Genomic DNA, 13,742 nt, shown 5'->3' with positions numbered 1-13,742 from the left:
AATGCTAATTCATCTATTTTAAGAGTGGTAGCTCTTAACTTTCCCTTTAAAATGTTCATAGTGAATAGTAAAACTAGAACAGATAAACTAAGTAATCTTTATAAAACCTGTTTAATAACAGATGGAACTTCTTTTAACACACATACACACATACTCTCTCTCTCACCCACAACCACCACACCTCTGCTTTAAAGAAAAAGCTGGCAGTGAGAATTACAGGTACAAAGTTACAACACAATTTCTATAAGAGAAGAAAGTAATTTTCTGTATCTACAGAACAATGTTTGATTGTGTACTATCATCAAAATTAATATTAAAAAGTCTAACAAGCAGACTGCAACTCTAAAAATAAAAATACATTGTGATATAAAATATAATGATGTATAATCTATTCCTATAAAAGATTTATAGCAGCTTGAAATGTGAAACCGTATCTGTAACAGGCCATATTTTTAAAAGTACTAAACCATAGAAGCACCAGGCAAGGAATGAGCCTTTTATGGAAGCTAAGCTCAAAATGTGGCTCAGGGTTTCCTGTGAGAAGGCAAATGAGAGAATTTTGTAATACATGGCTTTTGTGTCAAGTAAAAGGAAAAAAATATTTTATCTGGCGCGAGAGCCCTCTTCTGGTACTGACTATAAAGATGTTAGAATGTGCATCCCTACATTCAAACAACACTGAATAGCATGGGCATCAATCACACTAGGTTTGAAGGTAGAGAAACATTAATTTAATCTTAATATAATTAAAGTCTTTTATAGGACATTTATAATGCATGATACAGCCTATTTATCTTTCTCAGCAAAATGTATATATCCTCTAGACTCTCTTAATAGATCAGATATGTAGAATCACATTTAAGACATAGTGTAAAACAAAATGTAACACTTTAACTAGACTTTTCTACACTTTAGATTTTTATAGAAAAATAGTTCACTTACTTCTTTCAACATCTCCCCAGTATGTTCGGAAGTACAATATTTATAATACGCCATAAAATAAGAAAGTGACATTCCATCAAAATAGAGATGAATAGACAATTTCTCCCATGGATTTTTAGGTAATTCCTATTTAAATTCAATAAAGATTATTATTATGAAAATGAAGTCCGTTTGATGACTACATTTTTATAGTCAGCAAATATCAAATTTAGCTTCTGACAATCATAGTATTTTTTTTCTTTGTTTTTTTTCTGAGAATCGTAACTAGACTCTTTGACTACTGACTCATTTCATAGAATTTTCTTCCTGGTATTTTGACACGTTATAAGGAAGTAATTTACTACTTTGGTTTATGTAATATATACTTACAAGTCCAAAGGGTTTTCTAGTTATTTACCACAAAATAACTCGCTATATATAATTCCAATTCCCAAATACCTTTAGATGATAGTAATAAATTACATAGAAGGAGAAATAAAAGGTTATGTTCACAGGTGAAGAAATAAAGTTTAATTTAAATATCCAAAAATTGCAGTAACTTTAAAACATGAATAAAGTCCATTTACAGTTATTGGGTACTGAATGTGTCCCTAACTGATAAGCTGACCCACAGCAATTCTCTTCATTTCCACTGATCCCACCTTTGTCCAAACTCATTGCTCCTCAGTTTAACTGCTCCTCACTGAATTACTGTTGTTGCCTTCCGGTAGATCTTGTCCTATCTCTTCTTACCATTCAGTCTTCAGTCAATGCAGTTCCCTCCCGCTCAGTTCTGCTCATGCATCTGCACTCTTCTCCCTGCACCTAGTGGTCTGTCCTCTAACCATTTTAAGGTCTTGACTAAAAATTTTAAAGTGGAACCTCCTCCCTGGCCATGCCATTTCTTTCAGCCTCCTTTGCTTTGTATTTTTCTCCTAGCACCCATCACTATCTAATATTCCTTACAGTTTATTTTGTTTTCTCTTTCCCACCACTGAAATGGAAGCTCTAGAAAGTCAGGGATTTCTTACTTCTCAGCCCTCGGCTGTGTGTCCAGGCCTAGAGCAGAGGCCAGCACCTAAGAGGCCCTCTGTCAGCATCTCCCTTTGTGTTTCAGGGAGAGGAGTGAGTCTTGGCCAGGCCTGCTGTCAGTCGGGTTGTGTGGCATGACCATTCATGGTCTCTGAAACCTGGCAGCCTTTGCTATACCACAAGTTGTTCTTTTTTTTTTTTTTTTTAAGACGGAGTTTTCACTCTTGTTACCCAGGCTGGAGTGCAATGGCACGATCTCAGCTCACCTCAACCTCTGCCTCCTGGGTTCAGGCAATTCTCCTGCCTCAGCCTCCTGAGTAGCTGGGATTACAGGCCTGCGCCACCATGCCCAGCTAATTTTTTGTATCTTTAGTAGAGACGGGGTTTCACCATTTTGACCAGGATGGTCTCGATCTCTTGACCTCATGATCCACCTGCCGCAGCCTCCCAAAGTGCTAGGATTACAGGCTTGAGCCACTGTGCCCGGCCTCACAAGTTGTTCTTTTACATTAATTAAGCTAAGCAGCAAAGAAAGCTGTCTAGACAAACTAAAAAATTTCAATCTCTATCTTACTTCAGTGACTTGCCATGGAGAACTGAGTAACTAGGGAGGAACTCTTAGTAATAACAAAAGCCACTTTCTTATTTAAGTGGGTCTGTGCCTCCTTTAGGTCTTTATCACTCTATCATCACGCTTTAATACAAACATACTTTCCTTACCATATATCTTCCCACTTGGGTCGTGCAAACATAGCAGCTGCAGGTGATCTTATTACCTCACTGCTCAGAAACCTCCACTGAGGCCCTCCCTACCAACCCCACCAAATGGCCCCTACCTCTCCTGAATGCTATTCACTATCACACTCCTCACAAAACTTCTACTTTTCAAGTCAAACAGTTAGACCATTTCCCTAAAATGTCTCTTTGTATCTCTGTACATTTCATTTCCCCAGTCAGGAGAACATTACCATCTTTGCTTTACGGGCTACCTCAGTTCTCACCATCTCTAAATTCCTACTACTCTTTTTAGCAGTTACTTAGCTTTTGGCATGTTACTTTATAGTGGAAATTTTTTAGGTTTATATCTTGTTTCACTAACCAGGTAAGGGCTTTGAGGACACAGATCATGATAAACTCTCTGAATTACCTGGACCTAAGACAGTGCTGAGTATATAGCACCATCTTGGAAACTGCTATATATATTTATAAACATGTCCAACAATTTAATACTGCCCCCATAACAAGATAAGCTGTTAATAAAGAATCTTTCAAATTACTGACTTTAATCGTTATGAAAGTTCTCAGAAACTTGTTCAAAATCAGGCTTATTTAAAGCAAGTCTAGGAACCAACCTCGTAGTTTCTTTTATGCTAATGAATAATTTATATTCACATAAGAAAGTATATACCACTGTTTATCATCAAAAATATCCCTCAAATTATGTTAGTTATAACATTTTATGGCAAATAATTTATACCAACTATATATACTTTACATTACCATAATGTGAACTTCCACCTCTCTCTTTGAAAGCAGTTGTTGAAGAACTTCTATTGCATCTGGTTGCCAGACATTCCCAACCTATTTGGGATTAATAAACTCAGATTCTTTTATGCTTTCATAAAATAAGAGCAGAAGCAAATTAAGATACACAAAAGTAGCCATAAACAAAATAATATCGGGTAGTAGTACAAAATACACAAGCAGTTCTTGGGGAATAGCATAGGTACATGATAAAAATAATCTTTAAAAATGAGAAATTTGAGTATTCATTTTATACTTTAAAAATACAAACCTGTTCAGCAAGAGGTGAGAGATTAAAAAACACACACACACACACACACACCCTACATTTAAAAGCAAAACATTACATCTAAAACTTTTTTTAAAAAGACCAGTATGCCAATGTACTGCTTGTACAAGGCCTACGATATGTATTCATTAAGGAATAGTGACTGTTACGTTTTTATCTGTTAAGAGGTTCACATGGTGAGGCAGTGAGCCTTCCTCCCAACAACCACGTGAGTAAACCATCTGAAGTGGACCCTCTGTCCCTAGTTGATCCTTAGGATGACTACACTTATGGTGGTATCTTGACTGCATTATCACAAGGGACCCTGATATGGTTTGGCTCTGTGTCTCCACCCAAATCTCATCTTGAATTGTAATCCCCATGTGCTGAGAGCAACTTAGTAGGAAGTGACTGGATCATGGGGCAGTTTCCCTCATGCTGATTGTGAGTTCTCACAAGAGCTGATTGTTTTGAAAGTGTCTGACATTTCTCCCCTCAACCTTCAATCTCTTTTCCTACTGCAACCTTGTGAAGAAGGTACTTGCTTCTCCTTCACCTTTTACCACAATTTACGTTTCCTAATTCCTCTTCAGCCATGCAGAACTGTGGGTCAATTAACCCTCTTTTCTTCATAAATTACCCAGTCTTAGGTAGTACCTCTGTAACAGTGTGAAAACAGACTCCCTGTCAAAACAACCCAGCTAAGCCATTCCTAATCCCTGAGCCACAGGAATTGTATGATAATAAAAGTTTATTGTTGTTTTAGACCACTATGTCTCAGCTTAATTTGTTATGCAGCAAGACAGAATAAGACACTCTTTTATCTGATCTCCAGTTTCCAGTTTGTTGTAATTTCATTTGACAAATTTTTGCAATCTTATACCTTCCCACTTATGAACCTGTCTCCTTCATTTATTCAGATGTTTTACAGCCTTCAATATAATTTTGTAACTGTCTTCATAAAGGCTGTTTAACTGTTAGTAACATTTGTTGTTTTATTACTTTTTTGTTGCAACTAAAATTTCATCTTACATTGTAAATATTTCTAAAAATGTATTAACAAAAACGATTTAAAATTAATCTTCCCACAAATTATTATGTACTCACAGGTGTGGTATTATGGAGCTGACAAGGAATACAAAACTGGGGTATATCAGGATACAGCAAAATAGGGTAAAGATGGCATTGTGGAATCTTTTCAGTGAATCCATGATCTAAATATTGTACCTGAAACAGGCCGAATAAAATTAATAGTTAAAATTATTATTAAAAGCCGGGGACAAAAGGAATTTCCTGCTATTTGGGGGGAAAAAAAAAAAAAAAGACAGGCCGGACTTGGTGGCTCATGCCTGCAATCCCAGCATTTTGGGAGGCAGAGGTGAATAGAGTGTTTGAGCCTAGGAGTTTGAGACCAGCCTGGACAACACAGTAAGACCCCATCTCTATTAAAAACACAAAAATTAACTGGCTGTGGTGGTGTGTCTGTCACAGTTACTCAGGAGGCTGAAGTGGGAGGGACTGCATAAGCCTGGAGGTTGAGGCTGCAGTAAGCTGTGACTGCACCACTGTACTCCAAGCCTGGTGACAGAGCAAAAACTTGTCTCAAAAAAAAAAAAAGACATCTTGAAAATTTTTAAATCTGCATTTAAAAAATTTCCAGGGACAAAAGCAATACTGTATTTATTCCCTCATCCAATAGTGTATCAAACTTCATTGTAAAAAGGTTTTCTAACACTTAACCCATGAGACTTTTTTTTTTAAACTGGGTCTTACTGGATTTACAAATTCTTTTGAGATGCTGTAATCTTGATAATTCAATTTCTAAATTGTCTTAAGAATTAAAAATGCCAATAAATTATTTCTTCTGTCCCAACATAATGAAATGAACATATCACTGCTTAACTGGATTTGCTTGGCAATTAGCATTAAAAAATAAAATAGAATTGAACAAAAAATGTCCGAATACTTCACAGATAATTAGTGTATGGTTTCACAAGATGTGTATTTTTTAATGTGGATCACAGGATAAACTTTGAAAGATACCTGGTTGTGAAATGAAAAATCCATTATGTATGCTAAAAATGTAAAGTAACCACATGAAAACATAAAAGGTGATGATTAAACTATCAAAGTTCTTTTAAGTAAGTTAAATAGATATTTGGGCAGCATGAAAATTTTTATAATAGTTCACCATCTTATTTAGATTCTACAAACATAAAGTTCATGAGGTATAACAACTTGATGAACACTGAATTTCATTTTACCTTTGGGGAAAAAAAAGGAGTTATCTGAGCAATCAAATGTATGTATATGTGAATGTATGTTACTTTGCACATACACTCAAGTTGCTCAGATAACCCCTGTAACCATCCAGATGTTTAAGTACTTACCTCAAATTTGAAAATATCTGATTTCTATGAAAACCATTAAAAGTGGGTAGTTCAGTAGAAAAAGCCTAAGACTTAGAATCAGAAATTTAGGAATCAGATGCTTGGATATTAACTCTAGCATCACGACCCAGTAATCATGGCAGGTCACTGAACCTAAATTACAATTTTCTTATGAGTAAAATGAGAATAATAATCTATGTCTAGGATAACTGTAAACAAATTATAAAATATAAATACATATATGTGAAGGAAGCTAAAAAAAACCTGAAGTACTGTGTAATCATTAGGCATCATCATCAAACACATAATAAACTCCTGTCCAGGTGGAAATAAGACATTTATACTTAAGGTTTTCTTCCCCCACCCCAATTAAAACTAAAGTTTTCAAGTGCTAAATATATGATGAAGTATTTCATTAATTTCATTGCTTTACTTAGTAAATACGATGTACTGGAGGTATTTTCATCTATATTATATATATACATACACACACACACACACACACATCTTTTAAAGGATGTAGCTATTTTTGAAGATTTTGAATGAAACCTGAGTGCTACCTTACTACTCTGCAAAGGTAAATTAGCCACTACCCTGAAAAACTGACTAGGCCATAACAAATTTGCTAGTGAGATATTTAATATATTGGAAAACATATTGTTTTACTTAACACTATGTGTGCAAATACGGTTACCAATTACAACTAAGTAGTCCAACCATTAACTAATGATCAAATCCCTCCCTAGAAATATTTTTTGCTTATTCAGGTTACTAAATATATTTGAAAATAAAATGAAAACTTATTACAAATAAAAGTATAACATGACTGATCTTCTTACACAATTTTCATCAATTTCATCAATTAAAACATTTTCTCATTTAATCCAATTTTCTCATTTCAAATACAAAAGACCATTTAATGCTATAGCATTTAACCTCAGAATAGTCACAAAAGAATATGAGACTCACTCTGACCGTGCCACCTACAACCTCCATCACCTTGCCTCGATACCACAGAGTATCAGATCCTCTTACTGCACATGCTTCTCCTTTTTTCCAGAAGTAAGGCTCCAAAAGACCAAGGCATTTTAAATTACTTTGAATTTCATTTGTCATTTTTATTAACTCAAATTCTGAAAAAAGTATTAAAGATAGAAAGCATTTAGAAAAATCCCCTACCATTTGTCAATTTAATAACTTCATCTCTTCAGCAGTATAATTAAAAATCAGTCTCCAAAACAGAACTTTTGTAAAAATCTGTTTTAAAACATATTAGTAATAGCATATAAACAATATTATGATCTTTTGATATTATGAAAGTACAAACATCATAAGGACCTCTACACATACCAGCTAAGCCTAATATGAAAGTACTACCAATTTAAAATAGGGTCAGTTTGACAGGCCTAAGTAAAGCAGAACACAAGTTACATATTACTTGATGCTTAGATACAGTATAATGAGGGGAATATAAATTAAAATTTCAATTTTGCTTTCATTGCTAATTGGCCCATTATTTCCACAGTAAATATACATATATCCATAACTGATACCATAGAAGACAAGCTCTGGAGTCAGCTACCATTCCAACCTTACTGTTTCAGTTGTGTGATCTCGGGTCGTTCCCTTACCTCCAATAAGCCTCAGTTTATTCTTCCATAATAACCACCTATTCTGGGTATAACAGCATCTTCTGGGAATAACAGTACCTGTCAGTATCTTCAGGAGGATTAGATGTAAAGCATCCAGCACACTGCCTGGCAGTTAACAGGCTACCAGTTTGAAAAATGACTATTTACACATGTCAAGCAAAGTTTCTGGGTTACCACAGGTCTCAAACGTTATTTTTTCCTAGAACAGCTAATTGTACCAATTTTATTCTTTCAAATTAAAAACTATATTTAAGAAATCAACAAATGAGAAAAAAATTTCAGTAAATTCATATCTGCCATACCCATATCCATAGATACTAACTAGGAGTTAATGACATTTAAGCCCTATGCCTGCTAGAGTTATTGACTGTTCTGATGGGCCCAAGTTATAGTCAGAAAGCATTTGCATATAAGCCTAAAGATCTCAGGAGGAACCTGAATATTCTCAAAGGTTCCTAAAGCTCCAGTCATTTGTTGTAATCTTTTCTCATTCTCAAGAAATATAAACTTCTATATTTTATTTTTAGAAAACGAGACAGAGTCCCACTCTGCTGCCCAGGCTGGAGTTCAGTGGTATGAACACTGCTCACTACAGCCTAGACCTCCTGGACTCAAGCAATCCTCCTGCCTCAGTTTCCGGAGTAGCTGCAACCCAGGAATGTACCACCATGCCCAACTAATTCTTGCATGTTTTGTAGTGATGGAGTCTTGCCATGTTGCCCAACCTGGTCTCAAACTCCTGGGCTTAAGCAATCTTCCCTAAAGTGCTAAGATTACAAGCGTGAGCCACCACACTGAGGCTGTATTCTTTCTTCATAGAGAGCCTCCAAACTTGTGTGACAGGTCCTACAAACCTGAAAACCCTCCATCCTTACCCCCAGCATCTTAGTCTTAAGGTGACGGAAATAAGAAAGAGACAATGGTGAAAAGCAGGTTAATTTATGCTAGTCCTGATCTGAGAGTCATTTTAGTAGTCTACAGAAGCTAGTTTCATGTTGCTCCTCTTCCATGCTGGGAGAGTATTAAGGATGTCTACATCATCACTGGAGGCCTAAGTTCTAAATTCTGCCAACAACATGTAACATCGCCACTCTCAGGTGTACAAAAAATAGGGCTCCAGGATTTTGCATTCTCAAGGACCCCAAGGTTTACAGATGCACAAAAATATTGAAATCATGGAGGAAGCAGTAAAATCCTGGGTGGCAGCCCTCACATATCATGATGCTAAAAACCCAACTACTTCATCACATATCTAACTCCATTATTCTTACCAAACTTCATTACTTCTATTCTTCCAGCCAGGCTGAACCTCTATGTCTTACTTATGCCTATCAGTGTGTGAGCTCTTTCTCTAAGTTCTTAACTCTAAAAAGGTCTACCAGTACTTTTTTCTTGTCCATATCGATCTGTATTTCCAAAGCCATGGAGTTTGGAGCATTCCTCAAAAATATTCTCCTTCCTCATCTGCAGTGTAACTTTGCCTTTGCTTTGTGACCTTGCAACACTTTGCACGCAGTGTGTCCCACAGAAACAACAGGGTAGGGTAAAGAAAACACATGATTTAAGGAGCCAAGATGCACCTGAAGAACAAGAAAGTCAACGGATTTCAAGCATTTTAACTTCTATATACACCAAAAGTAATATAGGCTATATTCAGGAAAAAACTGTGGTATTGGTGTAGGGATAGATAAACAGAACTAACACAGAATAGAAAGTTCAGAAACAGGCTGGGCGCGGTGACTCATGCCTGTAATCCCAGCACTTTGGGAGGCCGAGGTGGGTGGATCACGAGGTCAAGAGATCGAGACCATTCTGGCCAACACAGTGAAACCCGGTCTCTACTAAAAATATAAAAAAATTAGCCGGGCATGGTGGCATGTGCCTGTGGTCCCAGCTACTCAGGAGGCTGAGGCGGAAGAATCGCTTGAACCTAGAAGGCGGAGGTTGCAGTGAGGCGAGATTGCGCCACTGCACTTCAGCCTGGTGACAGGGCAAGACTCCATCTCAAAAAGAAAAAAAAAAGTTAAGTTCAGAAACAACTCCTGCATACATAGAACATTAATTTTTAACAAAGTTGGCACTGACGATCAGTGAGGAACATGTGGAGTATTAAGCAGATGCGCTGGAACTACTAAATCTATAAAAAAATTACATCTCTTCTTCATATCTACCTAAAAATCTATTCCAGGATGGGTTAAAGACTTTACATTACAACAAAACTACAAACTTATTTTTTTTACAAGACCATATAACAAAATAGCTTTCTGATCTCAGAGTAAGAATGGATTTAAGATCAGATATAAAACCAAAAAACAAAGATGACTGATAAAATTACGTTAAAACTTTCTGATCATCCAGAAACTCCCAAAAGACACTAAGAAGACAAGAAACTGAGAGAAGGTATCTGCCACACATAAAATTAAGAAGGGATAAGTGTTCAGGATATATTAAGAACTATAAATCAGAAAGCAGTGACTTAATGGAAAGCGAGTGAAGACATGGACAGGCATTCCATAAACACAGAAATACAAATGACTCAAATAGAAGAAATGATGTTTACCCCATATGAAGTCAGGAAATGCTAATTAAAGCCATAGTGAGGGACAATTTCATACCTACTAGGATTGGGAAAACTTAATCTGACATTATCAAGTGTTAGCAAGGATGTGGGGTAACAACAATCCTCATGCACTGCTAGTGATAAGTGTAAACTGTTATAAACAACTTGGAAAAACTATTTTTTATTTTATTTTTATTTTTTTGAGATGGAGTCTCATTCTGTTGTCAGGCTGGAGTGCAGTGGCACAACCTCAGCTCAATGCAAACTCTGTCTCCCAAGTTCAAGTGATTCACCTGCCTCAGCCTCCCGAGTAGCTGGGCCTATAGGCATGCACCACCATGTCCAGCTAATTTTTGTATTTTTAGTAGAGACGGGGTTTCACCATGTTGGCCAGGATGGTCTCAATCTCTTAACTTCGTGATCTGCCTGCCTCGGCTTCCCAAAGTGCTGGGATTACAGACATGAGCCACTGTGCCTGGCCAATTTTCGTATTTTTAGTAGAGATGGGGTTTCATCACGCTGGCCAGGCTGGTCTCAAAACTCCTGACTTCATGTGATCTGCCCACCTCGGTCTCCCAAATTGTGGGGATGACAGGTGTGAGCTACTGTGCCAGGCCAATAAGCCACCAATTCTGTTCACCAGATTATGTGCTCTACAAAAATTTTGCCTGTGTGTAACAAGACACAGGTACAAGAATGTTAACAGGACTTTTTGTAATCATGGAAAATCTACAAATATAAGTGTCCATCAACAGTAGAATGGATAAACTGAGCTATAAACACTCACAGGAATGCTATTAATTCGTTTAAAAAATGAACAAAACAGCACTTTGGGAGGCTGAGGCAGGCAGATCCCGAGGTCAATAAATCGAGATCATCCTGGCCAACATGATGAGACCCCATCTCTACTTAAAATACAAAAATTAGCTGGGAGTGGTGGTACACGTCTGTAGTCCCAGCTACTTGGGAGGCTGAAGCAGGAGAACCACCTGAATCTGGGAGGTGAAGGTTGCAGTGAGCTGAGATCGCACCACTGCACTCCAGCCTGGTAACAGAGTGAGACTCCGTCTCAAAAAAATAAATCATAAAAAAAATGAATGAAATATAGTGAGATGAATCAAGGCGGACAAGTCTCAAACATTTGATGAAAAGTCACAAAAGAATATGTACATTTGGGTTCTGGTTACATAAAGTTTGAAAGATGGAAAACCTAAAAAAATTTGTTTAGTGATGCATGTAGGAAATACTAATTAGCAAATTCAGGAAAGTGGCTATGTCTTGGGTGGCAAAACAGGAAACATGATCAAGTACGGCCACGCAAGTCTGCTTAGGTTCTGGTGATGCTGCTGCTTACTGTGGGGAATGTGTATATAAATACCCATTTTAATGTTTTTATTTAAATAACACATTTTGTACTCTTTCACATTAATAACATTTTACAGTAATTTTAAAAAATTCATTTGAACATCTAGTTTTAGTCATTTTTATTGTGATCAGCACATTGACTCTTATACCACACTGTGGAAGTCACCCTTTGGGATCCCATCTTCATGTGCTATTAGATTTCCCACTTTGAGTAAAGGGATCTGGGGCTTTATTTCCTTTTTCTTGAATTTCGTGTAGTTATCAAAGTTGTTCAAGTTTCTACAGTTATGAAGCAACTATAGAGTGATTGCCTTCTTTGGCGTATGCTTACCTCCCAATGTGTGATTTCACTTTGTTTTGGAGCTTGGAATATTCTTTACTTTTATGCCAATTCAGTAAATGTTAATTTAAAAAAAATAGGCATTTGATCTGACTTATTTGGGAGAGTTGTTCAATCTGCCACAATAGTGGAAATGAAATTCCAAATTCCTTTCTTCTTATACTGAGAATAGCACTCACATAATTATAATTATATAACATTGCTATGTTGTAATAATGAAAGGACTGCATTAAATGATTTTTATGTGTTAGGCATTATTTAAAGCACTTTGCAAACATTGTGTGAAATCATTTAATCCTCCTAACAACCTTGTGAACATAACATTCAAAGAGGTTGCCCAAGGTACTTCAATCCCTGTCATTCTTACTAGACAACTGGAGCCTACATAACATAGAAGGTCTCACCTGATAGTTTAGGTAATACAAATATGGTTCCATCATCACCAACACAGCTGACTGTTGCCTCAAATACTTTCATGTTAGGAATAGCTGGTGGTTTATAGCATCTAGTGGTTCTTGGTTCTAGAATTTTGTCCTGAAGATCAGACACTTTGTTTTCACTGATTATGTCAGCAGCTTTTTTGTCAGGGTCAAAGTTAGTTTTAATACAGTTAATAACTACTGAATCTTCTTGTTCCAGGGGGACTTTCAGAGACTTCTCAGATAATGAATGGCTGTTATCTAATTTGTTAATTCTGTAATATCCAAAAAAGAATATCTAAATATGAGCAAATATAAAATTCTTGGTAAAACAATATGAAAAGAATTCTTCAGATATACATGAAATTCAAAGAAAATATTTGCTCTAATTTGTTATGTAAAAATTAGCATAACTTAAAATTAAAATTACTTTAAATTATGAGACTGATGAGAAAAAGCAATAAACTTTTAAGTAAATGTTTTAAATTTCTATCTCATATTTATAGACTGCTCTCTTAAAATTTCATAAGTATGGTACAATTAATTCAATATTACTACAAGATATAAACACCTTTAAGATGATTTCAATTTAGTCCACAGAACAGACATCTGGCAAGCTATTAGCATCCATTAATACAAAGAAAACATGAGTCTCTTAAAAATATTAAGGTACTATTCATATATTAGGTGTTAGTGGTAATATTTACTCAGTTTTTCTACTTTATACTATTCCCTCCCAATTAAAAGTAATAGGTATCCCTACTGTACAAAAAAGTAAAATCTTAGAAGGAAATGTTAATTTTGGTTGTGTTTTAACATAATTATATCAAGTTTCTGTTTCTTCTAATTTCTTGTACTTTTAAAAGGAAATAAGGCCTGGGTGTGGAGGGTCACGCCTGTAATCCCAGCACTTTGGGAGGCTGAGGCACGTAGATCACCAGAAGTCAGAAGTTTGAGACCAGCCTGGCCAACATGGTGAAATCCTGTCTCTACTAAAAACTTCCAAGAATTAGCCAGGCATGGTAGTATGTGCCTGTAATCCCAGCTACTTGGGAGGCTGAGGCATGAGAATTGCTTGAACCTAGGGGGCAAAGGGTGCAGTGAGCTGAGATCACAGCACTGCACTGGAGGCTGGATGACAGAGCGAGGCTCAGTCTTAAAAATAAACAAACATTAATTAATTAATTAAATAGCTACATAATTCCTCAAATAACCTGCTAGTCCCCCAGCCCACTGCTGCCTTAAGATAACTTGTAGTTTTAGTCTGTAAA

The 13,742-nt window shown here is 36.3% G+C and overlaps 1 protein-coding gene across 11 annotated transcripts in view; it reads right to left on the bottom strand.

Annotated features, from left to right (window-relative positions):
- RNF17 (ring finger protein 17) overlaps positions 1 to 13,742 on the bottom strand; it is a 157,988-nt gene that overhangs the window by 13,268 nt on the left and 130,978 nt on the right. For all 11 annotated transcript variants that reach the window (XM_078375187.1, XM_078375188.1, XM_078375192.1 and 8 more), the window contains 5 exons: positions 12,457 to 12,746; positions 7,105 to 7,268; positions 4,853 to 4,972; positions 3,454 to 3,534; positions 943 to 1,068 (listed from right to left, as the gene is read on the bottom strand). In XM_078375187.1, the coding sequence (XP_078231313.1) occupies positions 943 to 1,068; positions 3,454 to 3,534; positions 4,853 to 4,972; positions 7,105 to 7,268; positions 12,457 to 12,746 (781 nt within the window). The remainder of the gene's footprint in view (positions 1 to 942; positions 1,069 to 3,453; positions 3,535 to 4,852; positions 4,973 to 7,104; positions 7,269 to 12,456; positions 12,747 to 13,742) is intronic.

This window comes from Callithrix jacchus, chromosome 5, assembly GCF_049354715.1.
Source record: "Callithrix jacchus isolate 240 chromosome 5, calJac240_pri, whole genome shotgun sequence".
NCBI lineage: Eukaryota > Metazoa > Chordata > Mammalia > Primates > Cebidae > Callithrix > Callithrix jacchus.
The sequence above is the reverse complement of the archived record's forward strand: the minus strand, read 5'-3'. Positions and strand labels throughout refer to the sequence as shown.